The sequence below is a fragment of the Heterodontus francisci genome, chromosome 31 (assembly GCF_036365525.1).
Source record: "Heterodontus francisci isolate sHetFra1 chromosome 31, sHetFra1.hap1, whole genome shotgun sequence".
Lineage (NCBI taxonomy): Eukaryota > Metazoa > Chordata > Chondrichthyes > Heterodontiformes > Heterodontidae > Heterodontus > Heterodontus francisci.
In genome coordinates, this window is record NC_090401.1 from 47281559 (window position 1) to 47307325 (window position 25767).

General features: G+C 44.7%; 1 protein-coding gene across 2 annotated transcripts in view; it reads left to right on the plus strand.

The window, feature by feature from the left end:
- Positions 1–655: 655 nt before the first annotated feature.
- The window catches only part of LOC137347234 (arf-GAP with SH3 domain, ANK repeat and PH domain-containing protein 2-like), an 82002-nt gene continuing 56890 nt past the window's right edge, over positions 656–25767 (plus strand). The window contains exons 1-2 of one of the 2 annotated variants that reach the window (XM_068011495.1): positions 656–931; positions 21100–21172. In XM_068011495.1, the coding sequence (XP_067867596.1) occupies positions 806–931; positions 21100–21172 (199 nt within the window). In that variant the 5' untranslated portion in view covers positions 656–805. Of the gene's footprint in view, positions 932–20763; positions 20932–21099; positions 21173–25767 lie in introns of those variants that run through there. The other variant, XM_068011496.1, reaches the window with a different exon arrangement.

Consider the following 25767-nt stretch of genomic DNA (forward strand, 5'->3'; position numbering starts at 1 on the left):
AGTTGCATTGTCTGGTGTATTGCTTCTCTGCAATAAATTCCCTTTCAGCTCTCCCGATGGCCTGGCGTGTACTGACAGCGCTCTGTGCCGTGCAGAGCTGTTTTCAGCCCTGGTCTGTATTGATTGAACAGGTCTCTGTTGAGCTGCAATTACAGTTAACTCAGTTACAGATGGAGCGTTACAGTTGATCAAAGTGCACCTGGATTAGGGAGGTGAATCAGCTAGGGCTCCTGCTCCTGATTATTATCCAGTGACACCCCCTGCCGAGGATAAGGATTGACTGTGATTCCCCTGCAGTTGAATAGCCCCAACCGGCAGTCGTTGTCTAAACTCACGCATGGAAATAAAATCCTGGGACTCCCTTCCTAAAGAACCCTTACCCTAATAAGAAACAGCGTCTTCAGAAGAGGAGGAGGTTGAGGGAGACAAACATTGGAAAGAAGGGAAGGGCTGTTTATAGAAAGGTCTGAGTTTTACAAATGTGAAAGCTGAAGCTGTATTTAAAAGATTCATTTTTATGATACACAGAGACACAAGTACACACAACACACAGAAAAAAGTCCCAGATTTCCCCTCCCTCCCTGGCGTGTTCCTGCGCGGCACAATGTTGCTTTAAATTGTATCCAACTCGAGCCCACGTGATTGTAGCGAAGCGTTTGATACAAAGTGACCCTGGAACTGAAATTGACTCGACTGAATTCACTGCTTGATACTGTCGTTCATTCAGTATCTGCCTCCACTGGACTGGGAAAAAAAAAACTATTGTGCTTTTTTTTAAACAAAACAGATAATTTCTTAGGTCAGGATGCCGGAACAGATTAGCATCTCCGAGTTTGTGAGTGAAACTTTGGAGGACATTAACTCGCCGATCACCTCCAACTTTACCTCGAAAATGATTAACTGCAGGAACACGGTCACTGCCCTGGAGGAGGTGGGTGTGCTTTGTGTGAGAAAAAGCAAACATGTAGCAAAACAAGTCTTTCTACACCATGATGTTACTGAGCTTCACTGCATTTCCAATTCTAGTAACGTTCGCGATTCTTTGTGTTCCCGCAAGTGTGATTTTCTGAGTTTAGTTAGGAAACGTTTTGGTTATTCTGTACCATCTCCCTTTCCCCCTATAATCTTACTCGGGTCAAGTGAATGAAGTGCAAAGGTCTCCTGCTATCCTTTCCTGAAAAAAGCAGAAATGTTTTCTTGAGCAGGTGCCCGTCTTGGGAAACTTTCAATGTTAAGTTGCAGTCGGGAATAATGGCAGATGGAGAGGGAGGAGTCCTGTCCGAAAGCTCCTGTTACAGTTTTACAAAGCGACTGTACTTCTGCCTTCCCCTTTCTAGAGGTTACAGCAGTTTAATGGGAGGCTGATCTCACCTTGTTTATAACAACAGGAGCCAGAGGTGAAGTCATCCCTGGTGATATCTTATTGTTTTCCCTCTATTTTCCGCGGCTCTTCTACATCTTACCATCCACCCCTGCAAGTGTTTGGTTTTATGGGCTTCACGTGTACAGTGAGGGTCAGAAGGCTCACCGACCCTGGGGGGCATCACATCCCAGCGTCCTCCCATCCTTCCAAACTGTCCACACATGCACCAGTTAGATGCAGGGAACCTGTCTGATTTCTTTCCCTCCCTCTTCAAAACAGGAGGCCATTCGGCCCCTCGAGTCTGTTCTGCCATACAATTAGATCGTGAATGATTTGTTACTTAACTGTCTACCTGGCTTGGTTCCATATCCCTTAATACCCTTATCTAGCAAATCTCCGTTTAGAAATTTTCAGTTGACCCCCCACCCCCCTCTTTCCCGCCCCCCCCCCCCCCCCAGCTTCGACAGTTTTTGGGGGAAAAAGAGTCGCAAATTTCTACTACCCTTTGTGTGAAAAAATGTTCCCTGTCATCCCCACCGAACAGCCTAGCTCTAATTTTAAGGTTATGCCCTCTTGTTCTGGGCTTTCCCACCAGAGGAAATAGTTTCTTTCTATTTACCCGATCGAATCCTTTAATCATGTTATAATAGTACTGAAACTAGTTTTATTTCTTGCCCCAGTTCGGACCAAGAACCAAACCAGGTCTGTGTTGGTTCAGTTCTGCGCTGGGGCACTGTCATTCCCTTTTGAGCCCTCCTGAGCTTTTTGATGAAACTTGCTGAATGGGTGCTAGTCCAGTGCCATAACTAGAGATCATGAGTGCAAATCTCACCATTGACAAGTTACAAGACTGAATTCAATAAATCTGGTAATTTTCTGGCTGATACCAGAAGTAAAACCTCAACTGGTTTATTTAAGGTCCTTCAGGGAAGGGAGCCAGGTGACCCCTACTGGATTGTGCTGGGGGAAGTTCAGAACAAGAGGGCATAGTCTTAAATTAGAGCTAGGCTTTTCAGGGATAATGTCTGAGAATTAGGTCAATCCTCAGTGACTTTAGTTTTACTTTAATTCCTGTGTCAATGAAGTACAGGCTGTCATTGATCTTTTCAGACACAGGACCACTGACTGTCTGGTCCTGCAGTTCCACATGTCTCCAGAGACCTACAGGAGATTTTCAGTGGCAAGTGGGAAAATTCTTCCTTAATTTTGCTGCAGGTTCTTTGGATAATGGTCACTGTCTGTTACAGTACTGACCCATAGAAACTAGTAAGATTCCAATTTTCATTCTCAGTTAGTCAGTGCTGCGATAGCGAAACTCAGCCAGGTCAGTAGTTGGAATGGCTCCTTTTGGTTAAGGAGTGGTGAAATAAGTTGTGGATTCTGCTCTTAGATAATTGCTAACTCCTTCCAGATGTGCTTGCACATTGGGGAACATCAAGGTTGGGCTGAGCTCTAATGGTCGCATATAGTCAACTAACATTTGCTGTCGAGGTTTACACGTGAAAATTATCAGTGCTGGATGAGGTAGTGGAGAACTGCTCATGCCTGTCAATTTGTATCTGAGCATGAGAAACATGGTGCGTTCAAGCACAGAGGAAGCTACAAACACACATGCAACTGATAAAAAAAAAATCTTCTGTCTGTGTGCAATTCCTGTTTGCTTCTATTCGAAATTCCTGTGTTCCACAGCTATAGTGGGAACTGCCCATCTAGGGCGGCGCAGTGGTTAGCACCGCAGCCTCACAGCTCCAGGGACCCGGGTTCAATTCTGGGTACTGCCTGTGCGGAGTTTGCAAGTTCTCCCTGTGACCGTGTGGGTTTTCGCCGGGTGCTCCGGTTTCTTCCCACCGCCAAAGACTTGCAGGTGATAGGTAAATTGGCCATTGTAAATTGCCCCTAGTGTAGGTAGGTGGTAGGGAATATGGGATTACTGTAGGGTTAGTATAAATGGGTGATTGCTGGTTGGCACAGACTCAGTGGGCCGAAGGGCCTGTTTCAGTGCTGTATCTGTAAATAAAATAAAATAAAAATAAACTTGTCCAGATGTAGTTACACTCACCTTCTCTGTGGAGGTGCTGTAGTGCTATCACTGGTGGGAGAGTGTAACTAGAGTGTGACATGTTTACATTATAAATTAGATCATAGGAAGTTAAAATGGAAATATAAATATAGAGACAAAACAAATGATTTTAAAATGATTGTATTAAATCTGGTCCAATTACTGCTGCCCTCTGACCCCACTACACCCAGCGACCACACTTGGTATTGACTCCCAATGTGCAAGGTTGACTGGTACATACATTGAATGGGGAGGGTAACTCCATGGGTGGAGTGTGGCTATTTCTGATGTGTTTGAAGTTCACTCTTAGGTCCTGTTATCTGATGCCTTCTGCTGGTGTTTTGCCCCTGTTAATGTATGGAAGCATCAACGGTTGTACTTGCACCATAAGTACTGCGTTGTTGCAAAGTGGCTTTGCTTTGCACTTAGTTGTAGTCACTCTTGTAAATGTAGGAAACACAGCAAGCTCCCACAAACAGCAATGTGATAGTGACCAGATAATCTGTTTTAGTAATGGCTGACTGATAAATATTGGCCAGACCATCAAGGAGAACTCCTTGCTCTTCTTTGAAATAAAGTCATGCTACCTCCACCTGTGAGGGCCTCAGTTTAACTTCCCATCTGAAAGATGGCACCTCTGACAGTGCAGCACTCCCTCAGTAATGCACTAGCTGTGTCAGAGCCTGGATTTTGTGCTCATGTCTGCCAATACTGAAATTGTTGTGTAAACTGAGAGTTGGAGCTTGACCAGTTTGCAGGGTAAGACTTCCCATGTGAAGTGAAAACACTTTGCTGCAGCATAGCCGATTGTAGTATGAATGCAGCCGAAAGAAAGACAATGATTGATAACTGCATCAAAGAGAGCTCTGCACCTTTGTGGAGAATGTTCGTATTCAGCCTGGAACAGCTAAGCTAAGGAAACCCTGAGTGACTGGAAATCACCGAGGGGTGTGTTTCCTCAGAATTAAACTTGTGCTGAGGTTGCTGATCTGTGCTTTCCTGAAGGTTCTGACTCATGCTTGGGTCTAGCTCCACAGGTGACTGTCAGCCTCTGCCGGTACCTCGTCAAAGCGTTTGGTCTTCATGTACCACTGAAGCTGAGTGTGTCACCAGGCTATTTGACTACAAGGAGCATCACTGAGAAGCTTCATCATCTCCTGTCTGCACCTGAGTGTGCAAATCTGCGCTTCGAGCACAGGGCAATAGGTCAGCAATTGGGAGGGGGATCATTTTTCTCCGTATTTGGTAAATCAACTCATTTTAAAAATGGCCATCTACCCATGTCTTTGATTTCCTTCCATTGTTTCCTGATACAAGAAGTGCTCAAAATGGGGCAGGGCACCAGTCGGGAGGGCAGCAGTAAATGGGGGAATTGGGGGTGGGCATCAGTAAATTTTGAGGGGGGAGAAAGGAAGTCAGCTCCCCAGACCATTCTATTACACCTGCAATGGGTCAACTGTATAGTGCTGTTCGTTCTAGCCAGGGACAGATTATCTGTCTGCTGTCTCTCATTGTACATGACACAGTGAGACCAGGAAAGCAGAGAAAACAGAGGCTGATGAATAGGGAATCAGACCTGGAATTTAAGAAGAATCCAGCTCTCATGTTGGTTGATGTGTTTTCATGTGGAACTGAGCCTTGGAAAGACCAGAGTCCATGCCCAGGGTGTGCTGAGTTGGATGATCTCAGTTGGTACCAGGGTTGCCAGCACTCCAGGATAATTGAAGATTAATATCCAAGACACTGCTGCAAGCAACACTCGAGAAAAATCAGAGTCATTGAACAAAGTTCGTAGAGGTCATGTGATGAAACCTCCAGGAATACACCCAGCCAGAGCTGGCAACGCTAGCTGGTCCATCAGTTGGGACACAACAAGTGGTCTCAGTACCACTGAGGTGGGGAAGGGGAAGAAATCAACCTGGGTTCCTTTTCCTGTTTATCCAGCATGAGTCACTGCAGAACAGAGTGCATATTGCCAGGGTAATGATATTGAGCTTGGCTGTAGCTCAAATAGTTTGCTTGGTACTCGATTCACCCGACCTCTTGAAGAGGGCCAGAGTAAGTGAGATACGAAAGGAAGGACTTGTATTTCAGTTGAGTCTTTTACAACTTCAGGATGTCCCAAATGTTTTACAGCTAATGAAATGTTGGAGGATACCTTCAACTTGAGTTGAGGGCTTTGAGGAGAAGGAGAAGAAACTGTACTTGCAATAGACCTTTCCATTTGGGTTTCTCTTCGATGGGAGCATTTCCATCTATTTGGGTCCTATGCTCGGGAATTCCCTCCCTAAACCCCTCCATCCTTCTGTTAAGATGCTCCTTAAAACCTGCCTCTTTGACCAAGCATTTGATCGGTTGTCCTAATGTCTCCTTCTTTGGCTCAGTGTTGACTTTTGTCTGATTATGCTCTTGTGATGTGTCTTGGGAAGTTTTACTATGTTAAAGGCACTATATAAATGCAAGTTGGTGTTGGTTTTAATCAGACCTTTTGGGAGGGTCAGTGGAAATTGACTTGGACCCTCCTGCCCAGTCAGTCAAGCAGGGGCCTCGGTGGTGCTAACTGAGGAAAAGTGGTTAGCACACATAGGAGATGTGAGTCATGAGTGTGCCTGGGAGGGAAGGCTGAAAGAAGTCCCTTTATGTGGTTGAAATACAAACCTGACATCCAGTTACAAAATTTTCCTCCACCTTGGGCCCATTTTTTCCAGATAAATAGTGGAATAAACCTCAGACACACCTGTCTAGAACATTTGAACAGAGCATGGCTGTTTGATTTCCAAATATTTAGAATCTTTGGTTATTCCAGCTTGTGTACAAGAGCCCTAAAGTAACACAATTAGTGTATTTAAAAGCAGACTTTGTCAACACCCAGAATATTCATGGAGAAATGATTTGGGATGACTCTAAGTGCAATAATACAGGACAGCTGAACTGATTGGATACAGAGAACTGGCATGGACTTGATGGGCTAAATGGCCTCCTTCTGTGCTGTAATGACTCTGGCTCTACAATATCACAACAGACTTGGAATTACACCAATTGTCACTTGCATTTTTATAGCACCTTTCATGATCTCTGGAAGTCCCAAATACTTCACAGCCAATGAAGTACTTTTGAAGTGTAGTCACTGAAATAGCATAGGAAACCGGGCTGCCAATTTGTACGCAGCAAGCTCCCACAGTCACCAAAGCCCTTTACAACCAATGTCTTGAACTGTAGTCACTATCGCTATTTGTAATGGGCCAAATCATGCTGGAAAAGTAATGATGTGTTAATGATGCATGTTAGTAATATGCAAATCGTCCAACAAATTTAGGGGATTGTGATACGCTGAGTTGTGAATCTCCAGAGCTCGCTGGTTGACTTTCACTGCTCTGCTGTTGGTTGAGGGATAAGTGTTGGTGAGGACACCTGCTCTTTCTCAAAATAGTGCTGTGGGATCTTTACATCCCTCCAAAAGACAGCTGTGACTGTGCAGCACTCCCTCAGTACTGCAGCGGGAGCATCAGCCTAGATTACTTGCTCAACCCACAAACTTCTGACTCGAAGGCGAGAGTGCTGCCACTGAGCCACAGCTGACACCAACTGAGTTAATGTAATTCATTACTACTTGCCAGTATAGTAAGAACCAATACACATAATTGGCCAAATCATGCTGGAAAAATAATGTTAATGATGCATCCTGTTATTAATATGCAAATTGTCTGACAAATGCAGAGGAATGAGATACACCCTAAGTTGTGAATCTCCAGAACTGGCTGGTTGATTTCTGCTGTTTGTTGTTGGTCCCATCATTCACCAAGGTCCCCATTACCCTTGCTGTGCTGTTATTGGCTCGCACTTCCAACAAGTTACGGTGCAAAATATATTCAAGCTAAAAGGTGCACGAGAAGGTCAGAATGCTGCAATGTTTGGCCCGATGAATTAAACTCGCTGGGTGGCTCAGTGGGTGAATGCACCACTGGTTATATCTTAGTGCTGGAGCTGTGATGGGGACATTACACATTGCCTCAGCACTCCAACTTCGGGGAGGTTGGAGAGCAAAGTAGCAACTTGGTTTGCAATCCTGTGATTTTCCACTGAACTGTATGGATGTCTGCTGAGAGTAGGATTGTGCTTGACTGTGATGGTTCCCATGGTGGCACAGCCTGATGTGGTTTTTTTTCCCTATCCCCTCCCCCTACAAGACACTTAGATTGAGAAATGGCAATTAGGTGAGATCATGGTAACCGTGACAGTGAACCCAAGGCAGGGCCATATCCTTCAGGAGAGAGTAGGAAACCATTGGAGTAATGAAAAAGGATTTCATAGAATCTTATAGCACAGACGAGGGCCATTTGGCCCATTGTGTCTGTGCTAGCTCTTTGAGCTATCCAATTAGCCCCACTTCCCTGCTCTTTTCTCACTGTCCTGCAAAACTTTCCCCTTCAAGTATTTGTCCAATTCCCTTTAGAAAGTTACTATTAAAGCTGCTACCGCCACCCCTTCAGGCAGTTTGTAGCAGATCATAACTTGAGCTATGCAATTTTTTCCCCCTCTTCATCTCACCTCCTGACTCTTCTGCCAATTACCTTTAAATCCGTGTTCTCTGTTTATTGACCTTCCAACCAGCGGAACCAGTTTCTCCTTATTTACTCTCGTCAAAACCCTTCATGATTTTGAACATCACTATTATATCTTCCTTTAACCTTCTCTGATCTAAGGGGAGCAATCCCAATTTCTCTGCATAACTTTATTTTTTAAATGGTTCCTTATGGAAACAGTCCCTCTTTAAGAATTCTGGTCATAATACTGCTATGAAATAAATATCTAATCAGTGTTTGAATTTTATTCACTTTGCCAGTTAGTTTTGTGTATCCAGTTACTGCCTAACATTTTCCACCAAACCTAATTCGGATTCCTTGTCTGCAAACTTACCACGTTCGAGTCTGATTCCACTGGCACACTGACGTTTTAAGAGACTTGACCACAAATGCACAAACATATGAGCCATACAATTTTCCAGGTCTGGCTCCTCATGGTCTCTGCATCTGACCCAGTTTGACATGTGTCATTCTTAAGGGGAAAAAAATAAAAATAAATGGCTCCTTATTTTTATGGACTTTGGAATTGTCTTTTCAGGATGAGTGACAGAATTGGCCTGAAGGCTTTCACAGAAACATTAAAAACTGGCAGCACCGAGGAGGTGATTCGGCCCATTGTGCCCGTGGTGTCCCTTTTGGAAAAAGTAGTCACGTTTAATTCCATACTCCTGCTTTATGTGTGTAACCCTGTAAGTTCTTCATCCTCAAGTACCTCTCCAACTCCCTTTGTAAAATTATTTATGGCTTAGCTTGCATCACCTTTTTCAGATACAGCATTCCAATTTCCACTGGTGGGATAACCAGAGAACACTGATTTAAGGTAATTAGTTTCTGCTGCGATTCTCTGATAACTGGGTGAGAAGATTAATGTTGGTTTGTCTGTTTAAATCTGGAATTTTCTTCACTTGAGATAAAGGCAGAATCTGAGGTGGATGAGTGTACAGGAAAGAAAGGCTTGGATTTATATAACACCTTTCATTTTTCACCGGGTGTCTCAAAGTGCTTTATAGCCATTGAAGTACTTTTTGAAGTGTAGTCACTGTTGTAATGCAGGTGGAATGCACACAGCAATCTCCCACAAACAGCAATGTGATAATGACCAGATAATTTTTTTTTTTAGTGATGTTGGTTGAGGGATAAATATTGGCCAGGACACCAGGGATAACTCCCCTGCTCTTCTTCAAAATAGTGCCGTGGGATCTTTACATCCACCTGAGCAAGCAGATAGGACTGCGGTTTAACGTCCCGTCTGAAAGACGGCACCTCCAGCAGTGCAGCACTCCCTCAGTACTGCACTGGAATGTTGGCCTTAATTTTTGCGCTCAAGCCCTGGAGTGGGACTTGAACTCTGTACCCTTCCAAAAGATTTCCTGAGCTGACTGGATTCTTAAATCGGTCCTTTTATTTATGTATGTATATATAGACTTCTGCGTCCCTTTAAAAACAGTTATTGAAGGTTTTCCAAGTATTTGCGTCAGCAGAAAATGCGTTTTTAATGAGATTGGAATGAGAAATGTTGGCAATTGTCTTCTGAGACCATCTTTCCCTCCCTCTGATAATAAATCAGTTTGAATAATCGGCAGAAAAGCCGGGGTGGGGGAAGAGTTTTTTTTTTAAATGCAACAACTTCTGACCTGGAATGCACTGCCTGAAAGGATGGTGGAAGCAGCTTCAATAGTAACTTTCAAAAGAAAATTGGATAAATACTTGCAGGGGCAAAAATTTGCAGGGCTATGGGGAAAGAGTGCAAGAGTAGGACAAATTGGATAGCTCTTTCAAAGAGCTGGCACAGGCACGATGGGCTGACTGGCTTCATTCTGTGTTGTATGATTCTACAAATGCATCCTGCCCTAGGAGTTGCCAGATTGGCTGGCTCAGTGACTATTCTCACATACCAGGTCAGATACATCTGTTGAAAATAAGGTATCCTGTCCTCCATGATATCCCTTACCCCCTACATGCCTTTATGGATGTTCCCTACAGCTACTTCTCCACTCTTGCTGCTTCATTCTGAGTACACTGGCCTAGGCATGATTCCTGTCTTTTCACTACGATTGCCAATGCTCCAGGATTGTCCGCAGATTCCAAGAATTAATGATTCACCTCCAGGACACTGCTGCCAGCAAACCTGGAGAAAAATTATAAGGACTTTTTTTTTCCATTGAACACTTGTTTGTTTATTGCTGTCGAAGCTTTTCGTCTTGCACTCATGAGGACAAATGCAAGAATGCCGAATTTCAAAGGGAGAAACAAATTGTACTGCATGAGAAAAGGGTGTTGAGTGGTTGGCAAGTTGACTCTGGTCAAGGTGTTGCCATGGAGAATGCACCAGGGTACTATTGTCCCCCAAGCTGTTGTTTACTTCAAAAAAGGCGCAACACCTGGACATGTTCCTTTTGCCTGCAGAGAACAAGTCCCTGCATATGAATATATCAGGCGTAAGTAAGCCATATTGCGAGCCCAACTGATAAATTCTGCGGTGTGATGCCAGTTACATAGGACATTTGTCCTAACGACTGGCGGATCATATCAAACAGCATGTCCCTTTGGCTGTTCGCAATAAGCAGAGTACTGACCATACTCAACCAGCCCGTGCTTGCAAAACTCAACACCATGTCTAATGTCCGATGTGATTTCGCAATTGGACAGCATTTACTGAACAATCCCGAGTGTGCTACGAATTACACTAAAAAACAGTTTAAGATTTAGTTCCCTGGTGCATTGGTCGAGGCATTGCCAAGGAGAATCCGAGTCAACTTATTAACCAATCCGTGTCCTTTTTCTCATGCAGTATAAATTGTTGCTCCCTTTGAAATTTGGCATTCTTGCATTTGTCCTGATGAGTGCAAGATGAAAAGCTTTGACAGCATATCTTATTTTTTCAGCAATACTCAAGTTCTGTACTACCAAGTGACTACTTGTTTATTAATTATAAAAATATTAGATGGTGGGGCAAATAAGATAATTTGACTGACAGTCAAGAGTTACTGACAATCAATTATGCAATGAAGAACGTATTCACTTTCCAATTGGCCGTAGAAGGTGGTACACTGCGAAGGTGGTTGTGTTGGGCATCCAGTGTTGGGACTGTTGGGGTTGGAGTTGGGAGGGGCATGTGACGATATCTCCAGGAACCTATCCAACAAGAGTTGGCAATCCAACCCTGCATGCTCGCTTGTGTTGAAATCAAGATGTGTAACACTGTCTCCTACACTAAAGCATTCTTTACCAACAACAACATGCATTTATGTAGCACCTTTAATGGAGTAAAATGTTCCAAGCTGCTTCACAGGAATATTATGAATAAAAATTTGGCACTGAGCCATAAAAGGAGATATTGGGATAGATGACCAAAAGCATGATTAAAAAGATGGGTTTGAAGTAGTGTCTTAAAGGAGGAGCGAGAGGTGGAGAGATTTAGGGAGGGTATTCCGGAACTTAGGGTTGAGGCAGCTGAAACCACAGCTGCCAATGGGTTACCAGCACCTGAAAAATGTGGAAGTCAAGTCTTAACTTCCGCCTATAATTTGCAAGCTTTGAACTCCTCACTTTGGCATTAACCATTACTTGACTTGCCAGGATTTCTTCCTGCTAGCTTGCTGTTGTCCTGCACTTTTGGATGTGACTCTTTGTGTCAGGTCCCTCAGTTTGGATGCTGCAGGAATATTAGTTACAGGAGGAGGCCATTCAGCCTCTCCAGCCTGCTACACCATTCAATTATATCATGACTGATCTACACCTGAACTCCATTTACCTGCCTTTTCTATATATCCCTATATATAACAAAAAAAATTTATCGATCTCTACCTTGAAAGCTCTTCTTGTCCCCCAGCATCCATGGCCTTTAAGCCAGTGTTCCAGATTGTTACCAACCTTTGTGTGGAAAAATTGCTTCATGATTTCCCTCCTAGGCATCCTAGCCCTAATTATAAGATTATGTCCTCTTGTTCTTGATTTCCCTACCAGGGGAAATAGTTTCTCTTCGTGTTAGCCATGGCTCAGTGGATAGTACTCTCGCCTCTTGTCAGAAGGGGTCAAGTCCCACTCCAGAGACTTGAGCACAAGCTCTGGACTGATGCTACCAGTGCAGTATTGTGTGAGTACAGAACCATCAGATGAGACGTTAAACTGAGGCTCCGTCCGTCTCCTCAGCTGGACGTAAAAGATCCCATCACACTATTTGAAGAAGAACAGGGGAATTCTCCCCAGTGTCCTTGCCGATATTCATCACTCAGCCAACACCACTAAAGCCGATTAGCCAGTCATTTATTTCATTGCTGTTCGTGGGATCTTGCTGTGTGCAAATTAGCTGAAGTGATTCCTATATTACAACAGGGACTACACTTCAAAAGTACTGAATTGGCTTTAAAAGTGTTTTTGGACATAGAATGTGAAAGGTATTATATAAGTGCAAGGTTTATTCATTTTAAAGATTTTTCTGTTGTAGCCTGCAATCCTCTCTACAGTAGATTACCATACTGGGACTCTATGAGAGATAATTTGTGCCTTATTAGCACCATAGAGAGTAGCTGGTCCATATTCCTTCTGGCAGAATACATGGGAGAAGTTTTGAGTAAAATCTGGTCCTTGATACTCCTGGTTTAGTTTAGCTGAGATCAGTGGGTGGGCAGCCTACAGTGAACACTAGAACAACTACGAGCAACCTTAATTGGCATTGTAACTTTAAACTAATGAGTGTAATGCTGTTGAGTGGGCATTATTGGGGATGTGATGTGTCTGCATGTTTTCTATCTTTTAATAATCCACTGAAGTACTTTCTGTTTACTGAAGATTATGTATGAATCCTTGCACTCATACATGAAGGCAGATGTTACCCATTTTAAATGGGTTAGTGTCTTGCCTGAAAAAATAGCAGTGAGGAATGCAGCACGAGCTGTTATAGCTGAACTGCACTGATTGTAAAATAGCTAGCAGCTGCATTGCTGCCTGGTGGGACAGTAAGCTGCACAGATAGTGTGTCAATATTGTTTGAAGCTCCCAGTCTATGCTGAATTCAGCTGGGGTGCTGGCATTGGCTTGGCACCTCTGGGCTGGGAGGAGAAGTTAGCAAGGGTTTCTGTTCCCCAGTGACGTACGTGTGTGTGTGTGTGTGCGTGTGCGTGCGTGTGTGCGCACGCGCCTCGGTGTCTTGGTGGGGGTGGGCAAGCCAGTAGTGAGGTCAGCCGTGCAGTCGTCCTGGTTTCATAACAGAATAATACAGAACAGAAGGAGGCCATGCTGCCCATCCTGTCTGTGCCAGCTCTTTGAAAGCTATCTAATTAGCCTCATTCCCCCTGCTCTCTCCCCATATTGCAGCAAGTCTTTCCTTTTAAAGTATTGAATCTGCTTCCACCACCCTTTCAGGCAGTGCCTTCCAGATTGCAACAACTCGCTGTGTAATTTTGTTTTCTCCTGTCACCTCTGGCTGTTGCCAATTATCTTAAATCTGTGACCTTTGGTTACTCACCCTCCTGCCAGTGAAAATAGTTTCTTATTTACTCTATCAAAACCCTTCAAGAGTTTGAACATCTAGCAAATTAATCTTGCACATGAAGAAATTGGTACATGCTCGAGGCACTGGAGAGTTGTTATTGCCCTGGAACTGTATCGTAACGTAAATTGGAAGTTGGGGAGGGGAATAAAATAGTAGCAGATTGGGCTACAAGAACAACAAATGCCTTTTTAAACTCGGGAAGTGACTGTGGGACAAAGGGAGCTCTGTATTGTTTTGTTGTATAAATCTGGATGGACTCCAAGTTGATGCAATAGGCTATTGCCAGTAATTCTTTATCTACGCACAGTAAATAATAGGGAAATGTTAGTTTGTGTGTTTGTTTTTGCAGTCTTCTCCACTTTGCTCCTGAAAGCACTCACTCACTCACTGGGTGTTTTGCAGATTCTGGGAACCCCTCTGGTACCTTTCTGATCTGGCCATTTTTGTGCTGTTTAAGTTAGAGAGTGGGTATTTATTCGACCTCTGCTGAACCCTTGCCTCACCTCTGATGACACACAATCAGCAGGGGTTGCTAGTTCTCTCTCAGAAATCTGAACTCTATTTCTCCCATAGTTGGAGAGGCAGGGACTTCCCAATCCATCCACTGTCACTCCAACTGAAGCTTGCAATGATTTTACAACCGTAGCTGGGCAAGGGGACATGGGAGGTGGTGAATATGGTGCCAGGCATGGAGTGAGAAGAATGAAGGTGAACTGGGCAGGGAGGGAGAGAGGCAGGCAGATCCCGATTGAGTGGCGCGTTTCCTTGTGGGACTAGGTTATATCTTTTTGCGACAGTTTTTTGTTCGATCAGCTTTCAATTCTTGGGCGGTTAAGGGACGATATGTACTCGATAGGATGTGGGGAACGTAGGAACTCAGCTGAGGCTGAGTTAATTGGACCTATGTTCTCTGGAGTTTAGCAGAATGAGAGGTGATCTCATAGAAACATACGATTCTGCTGGGGCTGGATAGGGTGGATGCTGAGAGATTTTTTCCACTGTTGGGGAATCCTAAAACACAGGGACACAGTCTCAGTATAAGGGACTGATCGTTTAGGACTGAGATGAGGAGAAATTACTTCACTCCAAGGGTTGTGAATCTTTGGAATTCTCTACCCCAGAGGGTTGTGGATGCTCCATTGTTGAATATGTTTAAGGCTGGGATAGACAGATTTTTGGTGTCTCAGAGAATCGAGGGATATGATGAGTGGGTGGGAAAGTGGAGTTGAAGCCTAAGATCAGCCATGATTGTATTGAATGGCAGAGCAGGCTCGATGGGCCAAATAGTTTACTCCTGCTCCTATTTCTTGTGATATTGTGATTGGTTAAAAACTGATGTCTGGAGATGAGCATGGGGATATCTTGTAGGCCAATTTAATTGTATACACCTGATGTGCAAATTTGCTGTTGCTTGCAAAGGGCACACTGTCAGAAGCCTTCCAAAATTCAAATAATTTTACAGAGCTCCAATCTGTTGGGAAATAATTAGCTTAAAGATGTTGAAAAACCTGGTGAGGGAGATGCAGAGATGAGGAGGGTCCCCAGACCATCTTGGTGCAAGATGGAGGTGTACAGAGATTGGGTGTCCCATGGTGAAAAGGAGCCAGTTGGGGTCAAGAAACTGGATGCTGTTAAAGTGGTGGAGGCTGTCAGCAGTGAAGGCTGGCTCAGGTCTGCAAAAAAAAAAAACGACCCAAGTCCGACCCAGCTGCCCATCAGTTAAACTTACCTTCCGTTTTTCACTTTGTTGCTGATCTGCACAAGCTTAAAATAACTGTAACAAAACCACCTTTCTAGTCCAAAAATTAAATTAACAGTTAAGCCACGTACCTGTGATAGAGTGTGCCGGACCTGGAAGTGAGACCCGACCAGAACCCAACACAGGCCTTTACTCAGCGGTGTCGTGGATGTGAGGGCCCTCTGCTTCTTCCTTGAGCGGAGGCCCAATCATTCCCCACCCTCCTCCACTTGGCTGAAATTGTTATCACATTGAACAACTTCTCCTTTGACTCCATTCACTTCCTCCAAGTAAAAGGTGTGGGAGCCTGTATGAGTCCAAGCTATGCCTACCCTTCTGTGGGATATGTGGAAGATTCTTTGTTCCACTCCTACTTGGTGAGGGGGTGGGGGGGGGCGTTTCCTCACCATTTTTTTTCCAGTACACTGATGCCTGTATCAGTACTGTTTCCTGCTCTTGTCCCGAACTGGAAAATTTCATCAGCTTTGCTTCCAGTTTTCACCCTTCTCTCACCTTCACATGGTCCATCTCAGACTCTTCCCTTGCCTTCCTCGACTTCTCTGTCTCCATTTCTGAGGATAGAATGTCGACTGACTCCCACAGCTACCTTTGACTAAACTTCCTCCCACCTGTAAGGGCTGTATTCCATTTTGCCAATTTCTCTGTCTCCATTGCATCTATTCTGAAGGCGCCACCATCTCCCTCCACTGTGGTTGACCGGGTCCTTGACTGTGTCCGTTCCATTTCAGGAACTTCTGTTCTCACTCCTTCCTCTTTTATCCCACCCCTCCAAGAAACACTTTAGGGTGGTTCTTGTCCTCACCTTCCACCCCACCAACCTTCACATTCAATGGATCATCCTCCTCTTTTCCCGCCACCTCCAATATGATGCCACCACCAAACTTCCCTTCCCTCCCCTTCCCTTTCAGCATTACGAAGGGACAATTCCCTCCGCGATACCCTGCCCCACTCCTCAATCCCCTTCCCACGGCACCTTTCCTTGCCAGCGCAGGAGATGCAATACCTGCCCTTTTACTCCTCCTTTCCCACCATCCAGGGCCCCAAACACTTCTTCATGGTGAAACAGCAATTTACTTGTACTTCTTTCAGGACTGCTCTGTCCTTAGGCTTCAATGAAGCTCAACATAAACTCGAGGATCACCACTTCATCTTTCGATTAGGCATTTTACAGCTTCCAGACTCAACATTGCATTCAGCAAGCTCGGATCATAACCTCTATCTCTACTTTTTTTGGGCAGCAGCTGTTGGTAATGACTTTTCCCATTTACACCTCCACTGGACTGATTTTTTTGTTTCTTTTTACTTGTTTTCCACCCCCCCGACTATCATCTTTTGCCTTGCACCATCATCCCTTTTGTCATTTAATCGTTTCTGCCTCCCTCTCTATCACAGACCTTCCCCTTGTGAGGCAGTCGTGGCTCAGTTGGTAGTACTCTCACCCCTGAATCAGTAGGTTATGGGTTCATGTCCCATTCCAGTGACTTGAGCACAAATTGTAGGCTGACACTCCTAGCTACAATGTTGGATGTGCCATCTTTTGGATGAGATGTTAAATGGAGGACATAAATGTTCCATGGCACTATTTTGAATAAGAGCATGTGAGTTCTTCCCGTTGTCTTGGCCAATATTCATCCCTTAAACAACATCACTAAAAACAGATTATCTGGTCATTATTGCATTGCTGTTTGGACCTTGCTGTGAGCAAATTGGCTGCCATGTTTCCTACATTACAACAGTGGCTCCACTTCAAAAAGTATTTCATTGACTATGAAGCCAAGTTTGGACGTCTCAAGATCTTGAAAGGTGTGATAAAAATCCAAGTTTTTAAAAAAAATATATGCTAAATCTGAACATGTGATTGATTTATCATCTACACTCGGATGAAGAACAAACACCAATACGGACTGGTTGGACCGAGTGGCCTATTTCCCTACTGGAAATCCTGTGTAATATTTCCATAACAATACTGCAGTATTGAATCTAATCATATTTGCATATTACATTGAGCGATGTCAATGAATTGCCTTCAATATTTTTGGGATTTGAATGGATCAGCTGGTATTTGTGCTTTGAGACCATTTTTCCAAAAAAGATGATATATAATTACAAATTATGCTATAGTTGTATAAAGCTCTGGTTCAACCAAATCTGGAGTGCTGTGTACAATTCCAGGCACTCTATCTGAGGAAGGCTATCTATTGGCCTTAAAGTGGGTGCAGTGTAGGTTCTCTAGAATGATACCAGGACTAAAAGTGTACAATTATGAGTTGGTTTGTATTCCCTAATGTATAGAAGATTAAGATACTTACCTGGCAGGGGAGAGACCATGATCAGTGGCCTTTGATCTTGTTCTAGGTAGGTTTTGAGTAACCAATTCTAGAGCTTCATGCCAGGGAGTGCGTAACACTGTGCGGGTGGTAGTGAAGGACAAGGAAGGACATGCATCAGTTGACCGTACCTTCTTCATTAAGAAAATCCTTCTTGATTGCTGTGGATTCGAAGCTGCGGACATCTTCTGCCTGCAGGACTTCCCCAGCAGTGGATATTTCGACGTGACATTCAAGAATGTGGCGGGATGCATCAAGTTCCTGAAGGTGTTCAAGGAGAAGGGAAACCAGGCACCACTGTCGATCCTCACAGTGGAGCTGCTCTTCACGCTGCTGCCTCAATGCAACCGGGTGATGACAATCCACCTCTACAACCCCCATGTTCCTGTGGTGGATGTACTCATCTTCCTCGCCAGGTACGTTGAAGGGGCTGGCAGCAGCACTGAGGTCAAGGACCCTTTTGGGATTTGGACCAGCAAGCGGCAGGTCAAGGTGACCTTGAAGGTCAATGCCAACAGAGCCAACATCCATCCTCCCTCCAGCTTCGCTATCGGGGAAGTCGAGGCTTCTTGGTCTATGCGGGTCAGCCCAGAGTTTGCTGCACCTGTGGCAAATCTGGTCACGTGGCAGCTAATGCAGCACAGTCGTCTGCAAGAACCGCAAGAAGGAAGGCCATCAGACCTAGGACTGTAAACAGTGGAAGAGCTGCAACCTGTGCGGTGCGGCAGGCCACCTCTACAAAACCTGCCCCAAACGCTGCCTCAGTTATGCTCAGGCGGCAAGGTCCAAGGAAAGGCCGGGAGAAGGAACGACGAATGCGTCTGGTGCTGGGAAGGAGACAAGCAATCCTCTCTGCAGCGAGGAAAGTCTACCTGAGAAGGAGAAGAAAGGGGAGACAGCTGAAACCAGCGACCCAACACCTACCCTGTGCCTGGAAACCCCTCCTCTACAGACAGAATCAATGGAGGAGGAGGCAGCAGATGGACAAACAGGCCAATGGCGAGTGGTACCAAGGAAAACCACAAAGAAAAAACCTCAAATCGGAACAGGCCACCACCCAAACCAGTGGCAAGAGGAGGCTACCGTCTGAGACAGACTACAGCAGCTCCTCCTCATTGGACGAGGAAGTGCTGGAATGACGGCACCCGCAAAAGAAGCGGCAGAACTCAAAGGAGCTGTAAGATAAAGCCCACCAGCCCCCGGGCACTGGAAGCTTTGATGGGCGCAGTGCGCCCCAAACCCAAAGCGCCAAACCTAGTGACATGCCAAGCGCATCCCAGCTCCAGGACACCGAGAATAAAGAAGTGTCTGGCACACTCTAGCTCCAGGAAACCGGGAGCAGTGATGTTTTCGAGGAGGAACAGAGGGGAAAGATACCAACAGCAGAGGACAGCCCAATCCTTGCTGCCTACAAGAACCACCCCCACCAGATGTCACCCCAGCAGAACAAACCCTGCATGAGAAACCAGGAGGGGTTTCTGAGCCCAACGAACGTGAAACAGCTCGTGTACGCTATATGTATGCAGGAACATACTGAAGGACTGGCACTAGCAAGGACAAATGGTGTGGGAAGCAACAACTATCTTAATAGGGTATAAAGATTGCTTCAATTAACGTGCGTAGCATTAAAGCCACTACACGATGTGGTTCAACCTTGGACTACCTCGGCAAGTTGAAAGCCAACCTACTGTTTCTGCAGGAGTGTGGAATACCACACCTCAGCACCTACAGGCAATGGTTGCGATGGTGGTCCCACGGGCCATCGATCTGGTCAGGGGGAAATGATTTCTGTTCCTCCAGCCTGGGTATTCTGCTGCAGGGAGGTAACTTTATCTCCGAAGTTAAGGAGGTGGTGGGCGGTCGCCTCCTCGTAGCAGATGTAATGTACAACAATGCTCAGCTCCAGTTGATCAACATGTACACCCCGGTTCAATGCAGCGAGCGGCTGACTGTCTTCCAGGAGCTCCCACTGCTGCTGGCGACGTCCAGTCCGGTCATTCTAGGCAGTGACTTCAACTGCATCATCGATGCAGCTTCAAGATCCGGCAGTGACGACAGCAAACTGGACACTATGTCCAGATTCCTAATAGAAACAGTGAAAGATGCCAAACTGCACGACATCTTCAGCAAACCTGCAGACGGAGCGCAGCGTAGATACACGGTCAAGACCGGGCCGGTCTGCCCGTTCCAGGATTGATTTCCTGTTTGTGGCCCGTGCTGTCACGGTCGGATCCACTGACGTAAAGCCGGTGTTCTTCTCCGACCATTGCCCCTTACTGGCCGACTGTCACTTACAGGACGACCAGCGGATTGGCAGGGGGACATGGAAGCTCAATGCTACACTGCTGACCCCAGAGAATGTTGAGGAACTCAAAAGGGATTACAAAGGTTGGAGAACCGTGAAACCCCTTTTTGAGTCTCCAGTTCACTGGTGGGTGGCGACCACCTGAACGGTGTTGCGCACTCCCTGGCCTGAAGCTCGAAGACTGGTTATAGCCATTTTACTCAAAGCCTACCCAGGATCAAAAGGAAATGATCATGGTCTCTTCTCTGCCAAGTAAGTACTGATCAGAACAGATACTACACTTGATCTTAGCCAAAAGGCCGTTTGGGTGTTGGTGGCCAAGTGTTGGGTTGGCTGCCTCAGAAGAATGTCGCCGGGACTCCAAGATGCATTTAAGTGGAAGCTAGATAAACACATGAAGGAGAAAGGAACAGAAGGATATGTTGGTGCTGGATCATGGAGGGTGGAAGGAGGCTTGTGTGGAGCCATAACATTGGCATGGACAATTAGGGCTGAATGGCCAGTTTCTTTTTTGCAAAATTCAGTGTTTCTGATTTATGATAACTTGGATTCAGAAACAGCAAATTTGCAAACATTGCCAAGTTAGGAGGTGCAATTTGAATGCAAGAAAGTAGCTGGGGGGCGGCAGTGGGTGGGTGTGGGGAAGGGGATGGCGGGGTGGTTGGGGGAAGAAATTAAGTAAAGTCTGTAAGTCGGCAGATCACATTTCCAGAGGAAGCGTGAACACGAGAACTGTGAAATAGTAAGTCATGCCATAAACAGCTAAAAATATTGAGAAATCTTGTGGTTTTACTAGTTCAATGTGTCCCATCACTGGCCAATAACGAGAATTTTTGAGAACTCATGTAGCTGAAACAGTCGAGCATAAGTCACAAGAAGTTCTGTTCAAATTATAAAGAGCTCTGGTCAGACTGTACCTTGAGTTTTGTGTCCCGTTCTGGTCACTGAAACATAAGGGTAACATTCAGGGCTGAGAGATGGTGCTGATAAAAGCTACAAGACAGTTGTTTGAGGGGCCTTGAGCCTTTTTGAACTTGAAAGGTGGTGTATGGGTTAAATTCAGCCACTCTTGTATTTATGCTTGGCATTGAGGTCTGCTATCAGTGCAACGTGTTTGAGCTGTGTTTCTCTCTTAATGTATTGCTGGCTTTGCTGTAAATCTCTTGAAAAGCCTGTGTTCTGATGGTGCTCCTGTTTTTTGTCTTGTAGTCACTCGAAGCGGATCAGGCTATCCTACTGAAGATGAAGAAGTTGATTAAAGCCATCCACTCCTCTGGACTCTGTAAGTCACAATGAGAACCAGGGTGATTGCACCACAATCCCAATGTGTTAATTTATTGAGACAGTATGATTGACTGAAGCTGTACTGTGCACGGGAAAATCCTTCCCTCTGGGAAACGGGATGGAAAGGGAGGAATGTAGAATTTTGTATGGAGGTTAATTGCCTATGAAAGACTTTTTTTGTGTGAAAGCATTCCCAAAGAAAAGGGAAAGTGAATAAAATTTTTAGCCTTCCCTTTTGCCTCATTGATTTGTATTTTTTGAGCAAGGTGGGCGATCCTAATGTACGAATGCACTTGAAGGATAACCTCCTAGGGGAATTACCTCCTCAATTTCTGCGCACTTACATCGTCTGATATTATCTTTAAGCCTCAGCAGAGTATTGGATGAAGGTTCTTTCTCTTTTGTCTTTAAGGCCCTCACCCCACCCCCATCAACAAACCTCCACCTCACGGTATATTGCTGTTAGCTGTGGCTCAGAGGGTAGCACTCTTGCCTCTGAGTCAGAAGGTTATCCCACTCCAGCGACCTGAGCACCTACCATAGGCTATGACATTCCCAGTGTAGCACAGAGGGAGTGCGGCACTGTTGGAGGTGTCGTCTTTCAGATAAGACATTAAACCGAGACCCTGTGCAAAAGGTCCTGTGGGACTATTTGAAGACGAGGAAGACAGTTCTCTGTGGGGTCCTGCCAATATCTATCCCTCGACCAACATCACTTTTATATAAAAAAAAATGGTCTGGTCATTATTGCACTGCTGTTTGTAGAACCTTTGTGTACAAATTATCTGTTGCGTTTCCTACATTACAACAGTGACTACACTTCAAAAGTACTCCATTGGCTATAAAATGCATTGGGACATCCTGAGGTCTGAAAGGTATAAAATATGCAAGATCCTGTGTGCCAGCAGAAGTCATAATACCGTAGAAGTTTACAAGCATTCGACCTATCGATTCTGTGCCAGTTCAGTTCATCCCACCATTTTCCCCATTGCCCCGAGTCTTTACTTCAATATTTTATCAACATTTCCTTCTTAATAGATGCTATCGCCTCTTCCTCGACTACTTGCTATGATGGAGAAGTGCATGGTCTAACAAATCTGCAACAACATCTTGTTCCTAAATACTCTTCAGTTTCCACTTCAACCAATGACCCGCATGGTTGAGTCAACAACTTTAGGAGATGACATTTAGGTCTGAAGCAGAGTAGGAATTCGAAGAGTGTGAAGCGATGAAAATCCCACTAGGTTTTTTAAAAAAAACAATTACTAACTGTCCAGAGTAATAGGGAAAGAGGACTAGCTAGGGAGCAGAAATCACCACCAAATGGGAGGTAGGTGGGTGAAAAGAGCAACAATCGAATGATAAGCCAATGCAAATATAATTCCCACCAAGGATCAGATGTTGGCATCCCATTGTTCAGATTCAACTGCTCTGAGGAATTAGCCAAATTTCTCGCTGGCTACCGGCCTTGCGTGCATCTGATCTGAAGTGAAGGAAAAGCAAGACGTTTTTCACCCCCCCCCCCCCCCCCCCCACCCCCAAAATAACAATTGATGGGCGTCCAGCAACAGCTTCCTCTTTGGAAGAGAACTACATGACGTTGCAAGAAAGGGGCTAAACTCTACATCACAAATTCTGGTGGTGGGAGTGGGGAGAGAAAAGAGGCGAGTTAGCCCTGGAGTCACTTGCACTTTGTTTTAATGTCATTTGTTATTTTGCGTTTTCTTGGATATATGTAAATTAATGGGACCGTAGATTTAAACTTAATACGTTGGTTTGTATGTGCCAATGAAATCCCTGCATTGTGTTGAACTAACCACCTAATGGGCTGGTATAAACATGGTTACGGACCTGGAAAGAACGTTCATGTCACGGCCGGTCAGACTGTTTACACATCCTGTAAATCCTTCCACTACTGCACGCTATATTCTCAAAGGGAACAGCGAATGAAGATCAGAGAACAGCTAGATTTCTGTTCAGTCATTAAACGAACCCCATCAAGGCCACAACCTCTCTGCAAAACAGAAAAGCCATGTACTTAAATAATAAATAGGGCGAACCAAGTGGTACTTAATCTCAGTCACACTCCTTGCACCAACAGCCATCCAGTAAAACCCATTAGCTACTTTAGTACAAGTCAAGTTACAAAGTCTCAAATGTAGTGAGCTACTTGACTTCAAATTTCCACCTTGCGGAGATCTCAACTGCAGGAGGAACCATCTGTTCCATTCGCTAAAAGGTTCACCATGACTGGTGGCCAATGTGAATTCCTATCTCCAGTGACACAACAAAAAGAAAATGAAGAAAGACATGCATTTGTATTCTGATTGCTGCTGTGACGTTGCCCCAAGACCCATGCTACTTCAATTGGCTGTCACTGCATGGAGTCCTGAGCTACCTCTCACAATGCGAGCATAAATGCCAAAATGAATGCTACCAGGTTTATAAAAGGAGAAATGTGCAAATATCACTAGAAAATTATATTTGAGAATAAACTTGCCTGGATCTGATTAGACCACAACTAGAGTCCTGTGTTCAGTTCTGGGCACTGCACCTCCAGAAGGACATATTGTCTTAAATGGTGTGTTGTACAGGTTCACCAGAATGATAATGGGGCTAAAAGAGTTAAATTATGAGGACAGATTGCATAGACTAGGCTTGTATTTCCTCAGCATAGAAGATAGAGGTGATCTAATTGAGGTATTTGTGATAATTAAAGGAGCTGATTATTTTTCTCTCTCTCTATACTATCTCATGTGGAGTTGGCATTTCAGCGGTGACCTTGGGAAGCATTTCTTCACACAAACGGTAGTGAAAGTTGGAACACTCTTTTCCCCCAAAAGAAATTTGAGGCTGGGAGTCAATTGAAAATTTCAAAACTATAAATAGAGACTTAAGAGTACAAACACAAGTAAGTTATGATGAACATTTCATAAAACACTGGTTTGACCTCAACTGGAGTATTGTGTCCAATTCTGGGCACTGCATTTTAGGAAGGACGTGTAGGCATTGGAGAGGGTGCAGAAAAGATTTGCGAGAATGGTTCCAGGGATGAGAGAGAGTTCGGTTATGAGGATAGATTGGCGAAGTTGGAGCTGTTGTCTTTAGAGAAGAGAACGTTGAGAGGAGATTTGATAGAGGTGTTCAAAATTATGAGGGGGGGGGGGGGGGGGTGGCTAGACAAGAGTAGATGTGGAGAAACCTTTCCCATTGGTGGAAGGGTTGAGAACCAGAGGGACACCGATTTTAAGGTGATTGCCAAAAGAAGCAACAGTGACTTGAAAACCTTTTTTTACACAGTGAGTGTTAGGATCTGGAAATGCACCGCCTGAGGGTGTGGTGGAGGCAGATTCAATTGTGACTTTCAAAAGGGAATTGGATAAGCACCCGAGAGGAAAAGAAATTGCTGAGCTATGGGGAAAGGGTGGGGGAGTGCGACTAGTAGAGTTGCTCTTCCAGAGATCTGGTACAAATTTTGTTGTATGGCCTCCTTCTGTGCTGTAACCATTCATCATTCTATGATCTGATGAATTTGATAGATTTTTGTTAGGCGAGGGTATTACAGGTTACAGAACCAAGGCGAGCTGATGGAGTTAAGGTACAGATCAAACATTATCTACTTGAATGGAGGCACAGGCTTGAGGGGTGGAATGACTTCCTCCTGTTTCTATGTACCTGCCAAGCCCAGTGACAGCGAAAGTCTGATTAAATTTGGTTGCCTACCATAGCTAATTGCAGCAAACTTTAGGTTGTGTGAGACCCCTGTCTTAAGAGATGGTGACACTAGTCAATGGTCTTGGTGCAACATAAAGAATGAAGTTGGGCAACTTTGCATTTATCAAGCATCTTGCTCAGAAATGTCTCAAACTGCTTGTAAAACAAATTCCTTCTGTATTGCTGTCAATATTTTGAAGCCAAACATTGAATTCAATCTGTTTTTGGTGGCTTTGATCAGCCAGAGCAATGGGAGATCTCCTCTTCTCCTTGTAATTGTTCTACGAGTTCTTTGCATTCACTCAATCCACCAAAGCAGGAAGCTAGAGCTTTGATTTAACTTAATCAAAGGACAGTCCTTCTGACAACTCCCTTCTGACTAATCGCTTGGGACTGCACCGGAACAGTTTATGAACTCCAGCATCTGAAATGGGGTTTGAACCCGTGACCTTCTGACTCCGAGACAAACCGAATTATTGTCGAGTGACTGGTTCTGGTTCAGTCATATCCTAACCTTTTTCAATTAACATTTTTGCGGGTTTAGTATTTACATATTAAAATGTTTTCAGGTGAAATTCTTTGTCAGCTTCCTTGATGGTCCAGTTGGTAAATGTAGAGTAGTAATGAGATGCCTCTTGCCTTGCCCATTTCCCATCCCTCCCAGCCTGACAATTTAATCTCTGATCCGTGCTAAGTTAACTTATTCCAGCTGGGCTCGAAGTGATGCCACATTTGGTCTGTGTGCTCCTGAGGGAGGAGAATGATTAATTGTCCTGGGTTCTCCCTCTCCACTGAAGCTGGTAGCGCGAGCATACTTGGGAGACCTTCTGACACTGGGTGCTGATGCGTTATTTAACCATGGGGACTATCACTGGTGAG